This window comes from Nothobranchius furzeri, chromosome 9, assembly GCF_043380555.1.
Source record: "Nothobranchius furzeri strain GRZ-AD chromosome 9, NfurGRZ-RIMD1, whole genome shotgun sequence".
NCBI classification, from domain to species: Eukaryota; Metazoa; Chordata; class Actinopteri; order Cyprinodontiformes; family Nothobranchiidae; genus Nothobranchius; species Nothobranchius furzeri.
Genome location: NC_091749.1, coordinates 72,146,839 through 72,158,832, shown reverse-complemented (window position 1 = coordinate 72,158,832; position 11,994 = coordinate 72,146,839). Strand labels below are relative to the sequence as shown.

General features: G+C 46.1%; 1 protein-coding gene across 3 annotated transcripts; it reads left to right on the top strand.

Annotated features, from left to right (window-relative positions):
• The first annotated feature begins 1,281 nt into the window (after positions 1-1,281).
• On the top strand, positions 1,282-10,997 carry aktip (akt interacting protein). Of its 3 annotated transcripts, none has more exons than XM_054731916.2 (10): positions 1,282-1,424; positions 1,990-2,102; positions 5,552-5,754; positions 5,913-5,977; positions 6,065-6,165; positions 6,266-6,351; positions 9,310-9,408; positions 10,331-10,438; positions 10,524-10,584; positions 10,694-10,997. In XM_054731916.2, exons 2-10 carry the CDS (start codon positions 2,055-2,057, stop codon positions 10,796-10,798), a joined length of 876 nt encoding a protein of 291 aa, XP_054587891.1. In that variant the 5' UTR covers positions 1,282-1,424; positions 1,990-2,054; the 3' UTR covers positions 10,799-10,997. The 3 variants fall into 3 exon arrangements, with proteins under 3 accessions (XP_054587891.1, XP_015808320.1, XP_015808321.1); XM_015952834.3 differs by having other exon boundaries at positions 6,263-6,351; XM_015952835.3 differs by having other exon boundaries at positions 1,285-1,424; positions 1,993-2,102; positions 6,263-6,351.
• Positions 10,998-11,994: the final 997 nt, after the last annotated feature.

Below are 11,994 nucleotides of genomic sequence, written 5' to 3'. Positions count from 1 at the left end.
CCTTTTCAAATAAAGGGACCACCACCCCGGTCTGCCAGTCCAGTGAGACTGCCCCCGATGTCCACGCAATGTTGCAGAGCCGCGTCAGCCAACACAGCCCCACAACATCCAGAGCCTTAAGGAACTCTGGGTGGATCTCATCCACCCCTGGAGCCTTGCCACAGAGGAGCTTTTTAACCACCTCAGTGACCTCAGCACCAGAGATTTGAGAGGCCAACCCAACGTCCCCAGAATCTGCTTCCTCACTGGAAGACGTGTCAGTGGGATTGAGGAGGTCTTCGAAGTATTCTGCCCACCGATCCACAACATCCTGAATACCAGGCCCCGAACCCGCTGGTGTCCACCAGCAGGTTCGGGGGTTGCCACCACGACAGGCACCGACGATCCTGCGACCACAGCTCCGGTCGGCCGCCTCAACAATAGAGGAACGGAACAGGGTCCATTCAGACTCAGTGCGCCCCCCCCCCCCCAAGAACATTTTGGAAGTTCTGTTGGAGGTGGGAATTAAAGCTCCTTCTGACAGGAGACTCTGCCAGACGTTCCCAGCAGACCCTCGCGATACGTTTGGGCCTGCCCGGTCTGACCGGCATCCTCCCCCACCATCTGAGCCAACTCACCTCCAGGTAGTGGTCAGTTGACAGCTCTGCCCCTCTCTCCACCCGAGTGTCCAAGATCTGCGGCCACAGGTCAGATGAAACAACAACAAAGTCGATCATCGAGCTGCGGCCTAAGGTATCCTGGTGCCAAGAGCACATATGGACACCTTTATGTCTGAACGTGGTGTTCATTATGGACAATTCATGACTGGCACAGAAGTCCAATAACAAAACACCACTGGAATTCAGATCAGGGTTCCTCCCAACCACACCTCTTCAGGTCTCACTGTCGTTGCCCACTGCCCACGTGAGCGTTAAAGTCCCCCCAGCAGAACGAGGGAGTCACCGGAAGGAGCGAGTGTGCATTTTCATTTATATTGTACCACAAAATCTAAAAAAAATGTGGTTGGTTCACAATCCTCAGCCATGGTAGTAGTAGTAGTAGTAATAGTAGTAGTAGTAGTAGTTTTAGTAGTGGTAGTAGTAGTGTTGTTGTTAATAAGTTTAAGCACTTCTTCACGTCAAGCTCCAGCTTTTCTCTATAGCTGATGTTTCTCTTTAAAGTCACACATTTACTTAAACGCGACAGAAGCATCAACCAATCAGATGAGAGAAAGGTTCTTGCATCAGCCAATGAGAATCTACATCAGTGCAATAAAAACGCCCCTAAGATGTTAGATTGAATTCTGTTTTTCCTGACATAACCAACATTAGCTAGCTAGCTAGTCGGAAAGCGCACCTAAACGAGTGACAAGCCGTTTTTACCAAAGTTAACGTGTTTAACTAGTTCACAAACTCATCAAAGGGACGTTTACCGGACTAACTACGGTGAGTTACATTGTTGAGCTTTATAAAAATAAAGCCGTAGCAACGTCAACGGAAGCGTGTAAGCTAACGCTACAGTCATCGTCACTTAACGAGGAAAACAAACATTTGACATCCCAAAATGAACTTTAGCTCTTGTGGCGTCGTGCTTAGAAGTTATATTCAACCATATTTTAAAATGTCAATTCTATTATTTCTGGTGCCAAAAGATTTCAGGTGCCTGAACGTACTGTTCGCTAACGTAGCCATGAGCTTGGTGTTCTGTGACAAGGCATTAATGGATCTGTTCAGCAGGCTTTCTAAACGTCCACAACAGATGATATTCTTGTAACATCATCCGCTTACATTCTTACTAAAACGTGCTTGTACGTACGCAACGCTGACCTGCCACTGACGAATTCATGTCGGATCTCCTGGTGGCGGTAGACCTGTGTTGTTATGCTTCTGGTTGTCTTAAGAATTTCTTGAGGTCCAGCTAAAATGTTTTGACCATGTGATTAATGTTTTCAAAGTGTTTCCGGGCCTGAAGCAACAATAATTAGCTGACTTTCTCACCTTTCCACAACAGCAGCAGTGGATGGCCTTCTCCGGACTTGTGCAAGAGGGACACCAATCTGAACCCATGAATGAGTAATGGACCTGAACCCCTTGTGGAGCATGTCTGCAAACACAAGCCGAAAGGTAAACTATGGTCCAAGAATGATGCAGGTCGTCAACACCCATAGAATAAATCTTTTTTTCTATTAAAACTTCACCCTATAGTCAGAATTTTTAAAAAGATTGCGTCACACAATGTTAAAGGATATTATGTCCTATAGGGTTTACAAAGCTAATGAGGAAACCCATTATTCTCCCAGTTTAGCATTAGTGTCCAAACTGGTTTCCACTTGGGCCAAATTAGTCTATTTAAAGAGCAAGTCACTCCAAATCAACATTTTTTTTTGCTGATAAACTATATAAATGAGTGTCTGATCTGGCTGTAGACAAATGTATTCAATAATTCGGCTTTTTAGTTAAAAGTATTAAGTATTCTGCCTAAAACGATCAGCGATGCACTGTCGTCGGGTAAAAACTCTGCACTGCATTTGAATTTAAATCTGCCATCGCTATTGGCTAAGAGATACACTATGATGTTAGATGGTACATTATGATGTCACAATGTCGTGAGTGTGTATTTGTTAACGGCTCCGCCCTCTCGGTCTGCTAGGCAACAGCGTTTGTTGCTTTTTTCAAACAGGAAGTGGGAGTTGAGTAAAAAAACTGGTAGGGGTGACTTGCTCTTTAAGGTTCCTGTGGGTCACAACAATTATATATTATCATTTAGGCATAAAATCTGAAGAATTGAGTATAAATATGTTGGTGAAGGTTCTCGGTATAAATATGTTTTACTTGCTAAAACACTAATTGCTTATGATAAGTGGCTTCTAGGACCCCAAAGCACTTCACAACACATCCAGTCATTCACCGTTCACACACTGGTGGTAATGAGCTACAGTGTAGCCACAGCTGCACTGGTGCCACTGGTCCTTCCGACCACCGCCACCACCAGCAGGCAAGGTGAGCCAAGTGTCTGCCCAAGGGGACAGTGACTGTGACGGACTGGGCGGCGCTCGCAACCTTCCAATTAAGGAGCGGACACTTAACTGCTTTTGCCGTTAAGTGGGGGACAAGCCAAAAAAAGTTTTACTAACCAAAAATGCGTCTTTCCGGAACTGCGCTGCTCCGGGCGGCTGTATGTTGGAGTAGCTCTGTTGACTATATGTAAGTTTAGCCTTTTCTTGGGCATTTTTTCTTCTAGTTTCTCAAGAAAAACTGTATTTTTTTGGACACTTTACTTTTCTGTTTCTGGTGCTGTGAAGCTTGGAGGATTTTTACAGCTAATGTTTAGCTTTTTTTCACTTTTTGAGCATTTGTTATGCTGCGTAACCATGGCAACAAATGGTTTACAATCGGGAGCAGCTGATTAACATTGGAAAGGCTGAAATAATACCTCAACTGAAGCCACAAATACCAAATGAGCTAAAACGCAAGAAGCGTGGGTGCAGATCGAGAGCAAAACGGAGACAGAGAAAGAGGAAATTCAAACCATCTCTTCCATCGATCATAATGGGCAATGTGAGATCACTGGCCAACAAGATGGAAGAACTCCAAGCCCTTTCAAGGACTCAGCCAGAGTTTAGGCAGTTTCGGAACCGCTGGAGGAGATAATGCAAAGAAGGATTCTCCAGAGAATCAAGAAAATGATGGACAACCCTGAGCATTCTCTTCACAAGACTGTCCGACAACGGAAGAGTGTCTTCAGTCAGAGGCTTCTTCAGTTTGGCTGCAACACTGACCGCTACTGGAGATCCTTCCTGCCAACAGCCATTGTAATATACAACAACTCTTTGATGACTTGATTATTATTATTATTCTGAGCTACTACAGCAATCAATTTCCCTCTGGGATTAATAAAGTATTATTGAATTGAATTGAGATTTAGTTTTTTATTGATGAGGGAGTTGAACTGTTGCTGGGTTGATTGCTTCCTGTTTCCTTGGTCTGGTCTGATCCTTGCATTATAGCCATAATCAGTCATCAAAATAAGCTATTCAGCCTGAGACGTGCCACCACGGTTAAGTTGGTTTACTGAGGGTTCCACACAAGTTTTCTGCATCTTATATCACTGAATTAAAGTTAAACACAAGTCCTGTCCAACAAGAGATGGTACATCAGCATCTGATATAGCAGTGAAACAGGTGAATCAGCCATTTTTGCATCATTGACATGACATGTCTTGCCCAAGGACACAACAGTAGGCTAGGATGGGATTGTGTAGTCATTGTTTATTAAAGAGCAAGTCACCCCCAAATTAACTTTTTTTTTTGCTGATAAACTATATAAATGAGTGTCCGATTGTGCTGTGGACACTTGTAGTCAATAATTTGGCATTTTAGTTCATTTGAGTTTAAATCTGCCATTGCTAATGACTAACCCCTTCTTTCCACAGGAGCCGTCAGCAGCACGTTACTGCAGCAGCACGTCTTGCTCGCGTAAGCTGCTGCTTGGCCCTTCCCACGAGACGCGAAGCAGCAGGGGAGCAGCTGTCACCGACCGAGCATGAGTGACTTCGTCAGTAAACACAACAACAAGCAGGAGAAAACTGCAACATGGCTCCAAAAGATTTGTGTTTTATGTTCTGTCCGTTTTATAATCGCCAGTACGGACCTGAAAAACAAAGGAGGCCGCTAGCTAGGTGATAACTTCTCACGTGGCCGCACAGTTAGTAACTTTTATTTTTAAAGTAAAGCAACCGGAAGGCAGTACGTTTCTTTATTCTGAAAATCTTGGGAGCTTCTCTCCGTTTCCGCATCCGATTTCCTGTCTTTCCTTCCCCAAAAATGTCGAACATGACCCGTTTCAGAGGCGTCACACGTAGAAAATAGAACCGGCGCGTAAATGCCGCGACATGCTGCTCCTGAGACGCGGCCGACTCGCGCTGCTGACGGCTCCGGTGGAAAAGGTTCTGTTGACCACAGCGGTTCCTATCAGCGGCTATGACGTGCTGCTGCAGTAACGTGCTGCTGACAGCTCCGGTGGAAAGAAGGGGTAAGAAGTATCAAATGACATCAGCTGGTACCATATAATGTCATAATTCCATTGTGAGCCTGTATTTGTGTATATTTGTTAGCGGCTCCGCCCTCTCGGTCTGCCAGGCAACAGCATTCGTTGCATTTTTCAAACAAGAAGTGGGAGTGGAGGGGGTGACTTGCTCTTTAAGTACTGCAGCTATGCTTCGTGAGACAGTCAGCAGATTTTCTAGTGTCTAGTAGCTTTCCACTGCTCCTTACCTCCATTTGACTTATTTTTATCTGTACAGTAACATCTCCTCTTGGTAGCACCAGGGCGATGGTGATAACTTTGCTTGTTCATGTCTAGACTTTGTATCTTGATGAGCTACAAACTAGACTCGACGGTGTAAATGTAGAGGTTGGTTCCAGCTCATGGTTACAACCCCAGGGCCACTGGTCAGCTCGAGAGTCCACAGTAGCTCCGAGTTTAAATTCCACATGTCCTTGTTTGTCTCTCTTACTCAAACTGGAATTTTTAACATTTTTGTGTTTTTGATTCATTTCTTTACAATCCAACAGAGACCTGATGAGGAGCAGGGCGGGCACGCAGACCAGAAGACCAGCCCGGCCCGAACTTCTCACAAAAAGCACCTTCCTCCTATTCCTAAGAATGCTGTTCCCATTACCAAACCAGCATCGGTGGGGACTCCATCCCACTTGGCCAACGGCACACACGCCTCCTATGGCCCTTTTTACCTGGAGTACTCTTTGATGGCTGAGTTGTGAGTATTAGTGCGGCGTCCTACTTTTGTACTTTTTGCTATACTGGAGCAAGAACGTACCAGAAAACACAAACTGCATTCATGTGCCTTAAAATGGAATCTGAACTTGCTTTTTCCAAACTGATTGGATTCTTCTCTTGTGTGGGTCTGACCTACAGCACACTAGTGATCAAGCAGAAACTCCCTGGGATTTACGTCCAGCCATCCTACAAATCAGCGCTGAGTAAGAAACTCGTTTAAGTTTTACAGCCATTAAAGTCACTGGTTCGCTTTTCCTAACCCTGGGAATGCCGTCCGTTTTCTGCTGTAGTGTGGTTTGGAGTCATATTCATCAGACATGGTTTGTACCAAGATGGCGTCTTCAAATTCACTGTGTATATTCCAGATAACTATCCAGATGGGGAGTGTCCTGTAAGTTCTCTTTACCCGTTTACCTGTCACGTACAGTAAATGTCTCCACCTTCATCTTAACGGACACATTTTCAGATTTAATCTGGTTTCGTTTCAGAAGTTGGTGTTTGACACCCCAGTCTTCCACCCGCTGGTCGATCCCGTGTCTGGAGAGCTTGACGTCAAAAGAGCTTTCACCAAATGGAGGCGAGTTTCCTTTTCTCTGACATTTTTTGCTGTTAAGGTCAGAAAAACACGAGTGAAACTTTTGCTGTGTTGGTTCAACTTGGCACATAATGGCAGCAGTAGCTCAACAGGTTGAGCGGGTTGTCCAGTAATCAGAAGGTTGCAGGTTCGATCCCGGCTGCAGACAGAGAATTCTGCTGTTGTGTCCTTGGGCAAGACACTTAACCCACCTTGCCTGCTGGTGGTGGTCGGAGGGATCGGTGGCGCCTGTGCTCGGCAGCCTCGCCTCTGTCAGTGCGCCCCAGGGCAGCTGTGGCTACATCGTAGTTCATCACCATCAGTGTGTGAATGTGTGTGTGAATGGATGAATGATACACTGTAGTGTAAAGTGCTTTGGAGTCCTTACTCTGAGAGGCGCTATACAAGTGCGGCTCATTTATCAATTTACTGTCCAACTTCATCCATCCATTTTCAGTTGTTTATCCGGGGTCAGGTTGCAGGAGCCAGTAGCATAAGCAGAGGGGCCTAGACTTCCCTCGCCCCAGCCACTTGGGCCAGCTCCTCCAGGGGAATCCCACGGCGTTCCCTGGCCAGATGAGACTTAGTCCCACCAGTGTGTCCTGGGTCTTCCTTTAGGTTTCCTCCCGGTTAGACTTACCCCGTAAACCAATCAGATGGCTGAGCCACCTCAACTGGCTCCTGTTGATGTAGAGGAGCAGCGGGTCTACTCTATGCCCCTCCCGGATGACTGAGCTTCTCATCTTATCTCTAAGGGAGAGCCCAGACACTCTGGGGAGAAAACTCATTTCAGTCGCTTGTATTCGCAATTTCATTCAGTCACTACCCACCGCTCATGACCATAGGTGAGGGTAGGAACGTAGATCCACCGGCAAATCGAGAGCTTCGCCTTCTGACTCGGCTCTCTCTTCACCACGACAGACCGGTACAACACCCGCATCACTGCAGATGCAGCACCAGTCTATCGATCTCACGCTCCAGTTTTCCCTCACTCGTGAACAAGACCCTGAGATACTTAAACTCCTCCACTTGGGGCAGGACCTCATCCTGACCCGGAGAAGGCGTTCTGCCCTTTTCTGACTCAAACACACCTGTTAAACTTTACTAAATGTATTTAAACTGTTCTGAATTCGATCAAACTGACTCAAATCTTAGATCAGTCTCCAGTTCTGCAGCTGTGGAATATGGAATTGGAATTATTTATTTATTTATTCCAACACTTTCAAATTTCTTTCAAGGGGTTCTAGAATAAAAAACCTTCTTTGGCTGGTTGGGTAAAGGCAGCTTGGGGCATCTAAAGCAGCAAAAAGGCTGCTGTCTTTTCTATGTAGATCAGTAATGATGTAAAAATAATGTTCCATGATTATTTTTTTATAAAGTTTTGAATCGGAATCCACCACCAGGTACAGCCTGTGGATGCACGGGTGGAACTGTAGTCACAGCTGTTTCTTCAGATAAATCCTCCTACTGGAGGCTAACACACTCTTAAGCCCCCTTCAGACGGGCCATGAAAAACAGAACTGTTTGGGACTCTGTCCGTTAGACCTTTGTGTCTGAATACAAACATCTGGATAACCTTAAACCGGACGAAGCCCCTAGAAACAGGACTGGACTTGTCACGGACAGGGTTGCTGCTTCAGACTGGTGACCCCTGCTTTCCACGGGAGCCATCAGCAGCACGTTACTGCAGCAGCACGTCATAGCTGCTGATAGGAACCGCTGTGGTCAACAGAACCTTTTCCACCGGAGCCGTCAGCAGCACGAGTTGGCCGCGTCTCAGGAGCAGCATGTCGCGGCCTTTACGCGCCGGTTCTATTTTCTACACGCGACGCCTCTGAAACGGGTGAAGTTCGACATTTTTGGGGAAGGAAAGACAGGAAATCGGACGCGGAAATGGAGAGAAGCTCCCGAGATTTTCAAAATAAAGAACGTCCTGCCTTCTGGTTGCTTTACTTTAAAAAAGGTTACTAACTGTGTGTCCCCGTGAGACGTTATCACCTAGCTAGCGGTCTACTTTGTTTTTCAGGTCCGTATTGGCGATTATAAAACGGACAGAACATAAAACACAAACCATGTTGTAGTTTTCTCCTGCTTGTTGTTGTGTTTACTGATGAAGTCACTCGTGTGACTTCCTGCTCGGTCGGTGACAGCTGCTCCCCTGCTGCTTCGCGTCTCGTGGGAAGGGCCAAGCAGCAGCTAGACATGCTGCTGCTGTAACGTGCTGCTGACGGCTCCGGTGGAAACCTGGGGTCGAGTTCCGGGGGGGGGGGGACCGGGGGACGCTGTGCGCACCTAGATAGCTCGCTCCTGTAGCATGCGGCGAACCATGGCAGCTCACCTCCTACGGTACCGTCTCCTAGACGCGCGACGGAGCGCTTCACACCGCTTCCGTGATTTCTTTATTAACCATTGAGCTTCATCATCCAGGTCTCTGATGCGTCTTCGTGTGCGCAGAATCATGCTTAACATAAGTCCGATCAGTGAGAGGAATTCTCTCTTCGTCAGCCATGTTTGACTTAATGGCTTTGTTTGGGTAAATGACGCGTGCACGCCCGCTGCACCATCCGGGTACAGCCTTCCCACCCCCTCCCCCTCAGACATCTGGAACTTTTCCCTGCTGTGTGAAGGCAGCCGAAAGGACACGTTCAGGTACAAAAGTGGTGTGTCTGAAAACACAGTTCTGGTTAAAAACCGGACTGAAGTGTCCACACATATTCCAGAATGTCAGTCTGAAAAGGGTTCTGGGTTAGTTAGTTAGTTAGTTAGTTAGAAGGAACTCATTCACAAAAGGCTGTTTAGAGCACTCCAGTGGAAACAAACACCCAGACAGCATTGAATGTAGTCATTTAGAGGAAGCTCTATAGAGATAAACCCAATCATGTCATCGCCCAAGATGTCTCTTGAAAGTATTACCACACCGTTTATCTCTGGGGCGAATATGAAGATGTTGTGTTTCTGCAGGCGGAACCACAACCACATCTGGCAAGTTCTGATGTACGCACGTACCGTCTTCTACAAGATCAACACGGCGGAGCCGCTCAACCCAGAAGCTGCAGTGCTGTAAGACTCTGAGCCTCCGATTTGATCTCCATGTCTGACATTCAACTCAGAACTTTATCAAATATTTTCACTCGCAAATAATCTGTGTGCTGTTGAGGATTAAAACACAAATCTGACTTAAGCCCGTATCCCTCTTGACTGTGACTGAGGAAAATGTTCGTTTTCATTTACAATCTTAGCAATGAGATGTGTGCCTCTGTCTCTCTGTCTGTGTCTGTCTCTGTCTCTCTGTCTCTCTGTGTCTCTGTGTGTCTCTCTGTCTCTCTCTCTGTCTCTCTGTCTGTCTCTCTGTCTGTCTCTGTCTCTCTGTCTCTGTCTGTCTCTCTGTCTGTCTCTCTGTCTGTCTCTGTCTCTCTGTCTCTCTGTCTGTGTCTGTCTCTGTCTCTCTGTCTCTCTGTGTCTCTGTGTGTCTCTCTGTCTCTCTCTCTGTCTCTCTGTCTGTCTCTCTGTCTGTCTCTGTCTCTCTGTCTCTGTCTGTCTCTCTGTCTGTCTCTCTGTCTGTCTCTGTCTCTCTGTCTCTGTCTGTCTCTCTGTCTGTCTCTCTGTCTGTCTCTGTCTCTCTGTCTCTGTCTGTCTCTCTGTCTGTCTCTCTCTCTGTCTCTGTCTCTCTCTGTCTCTGTCTCTCTCTCTCTCTGTCTCTCTCGGTCTCTGTCTGTCTCTCTGTCTCTCTGTCTCTCTCTCTCTCTGTCTGTCTGTCTGTCTGTCTCTCTCTCTCTCTCTCTCTCTCTCAAATGTTTTGGACACAAAGTCCTGCAACTCCTGAGGAAACTGAGAACCCTCGCAGACATTTTGGAAAGTCCCTGGAGAATACCGTTCCCAGCGTCTCACAAACGGTCTCAGCCCAGTGAGATGGTGTTAACGGGTCCTGCGGGTGCTGCTGTTTCATTGTAGCTTTGGATAAAAAAATCTCTTTCCTTCTCAGGTACGAAAAGGATGGGCAGTTGTTCAAAAGCAAGGTGGTGGACGGCGTTAAACTATGCAACAGTCATCTTTTTGACCAGCCCAAAGTAGACGATCCCTTCGCAATAAGGTGGGTCTGTCGCTGCCGTGTACGTTGAGCCATGGGTCTGAAAGTCTGTCTGTGGGAGAAACGGTGACAAACTTCTTTGTTTTAGTTTTTCCCCGTGGAACCCCGCTGTGCACGACGAAGCAAAAGAGAGGATGTTCACATTCAAAGTAAGAGTTCACTAGATTTATGATGAATGTTGAGCCACCGGACCGTGAGCTGATCATTGGTTTAGCTGTTGCGTAACGGTGCTTTCTTTTCTTTCCTGCGTTGCCATAGAGACGCCCGGAGGAACACCACAAGGGAGCGCAGGTGTCGGGGTTGTCGTGGGTAAAGCCTGGATCTACCCAGCCCTTCAGCAAGGTGGACAGTCCTCAGAGCTGAAGCTGCACTGTGGGGCGGTGACCACTAGAGGGAGACTCAAACGTTGGATAAAACGCTGCTGGCTCCTCGGCCATGAACGTGGAAACCGTTAGGAGTGTTCTTCTCTCCGGTTTATTTCTCAGCTTTAAAAGCTACATAGGCGTCACCTGACAAAGCTCTAATAAATATTTCTATTTTTACTGTCTAATTTGACGACAAATGGATGTCTCAGCTTCATCATTTAGGCTGTGGTGCTCTCGGTGCATTTTCATTTTGGGCAGGCAGTAAGGCAGTCCCAGAAGCACGTGGGGCAAGAGAGCAAGGCACTTTTTCTACATGTGGACTGCATGATGGAGACCACTCACAGAAACCAGCTTAGGACTGTTAATCAAACTGGGAATGTTGTCGGTTACGGCGCTCCCTAAACACTCCAGTAGGTTCCTTTAGTCCGTTATAATTTAGCGTCCTTGTCTTTATTGTGTAAACAATTTTAGCTTCTAATATAATTCTAAATGTTTGGAATGGTTTTCAGTGAGGTGACGCATAAGTAGGCTCACGCATTGTTTTGTTGGATTTTCGATCATAATTATGAATTTTGTTTTTGCTTGTTGTGTTTTTAGGGTTTTGTGTAAATAACGGTTGCTGTGCTAAAGCTGGCCGCCTTCCTTTCTCCTTAATTTTAGTTTTTAGTGATTGAAATCCCAACTCAAGGAGGAGACTAAAAACTCAGTGAGAAAATTCATTTTTATTTTTCTAAGTCTGTTATTCATGTGAGCAGCTCTAAACCTTAATGTAGGGTCATTTACTTCCAATCTTAAATATCAGATTTCCATTCCAGGCTGTGAAACGTGTCCCGAATGAGGTTTTCTGATGAGAAATTGGGATTAATGGTTAAACTGGTTCGTCTACTTCCTGATGTTGGGCTGGATGTTTAAAATGATGCAAATCTCCCGAGGAGTGACCGGATTAGAAAGCTGCTGAAATCTTCACACCTCTTCTGAAGGTCGGGGGACTAATTACGACTTTTCCACGCGGTAATTCAGGCGGCTGTCGTCAAACATGAATGATGTTTTGTATGAAATTTATGTCTCTGCTGCGTAAATGACGAGGAGAGATGAATCTTTACTCTGAAACCAATAAAATATTTAAACTAGCTTTTGTCTGCACACGAGTATTATTTAATCATTACACTTATTAAAAAACTGGTTTAGGATTTT

Coding starts and splice junctions, on each gene's coding strand:
- aktip (XM_015952834.3), top strand. CDS start 2,055: ATGGACCTGAACCCCTTGTGGAGCATGTCTGCAAACACAAGCCGAAAG. Junction 5,755..5,912: donor TACTCTTTGATGGCTGAGTT/GTGAGTATTAGT, acceptor TCTGACCTACAG/CACACTAGTGATCAAGCAGA. Junction 6,352..9,309: donor AGAGCTTTCACCAAATGGAG/GCGAGTTTCCTT, acceptor GTGTTTCTGCAG/GCGGAACCACAACCACATCT.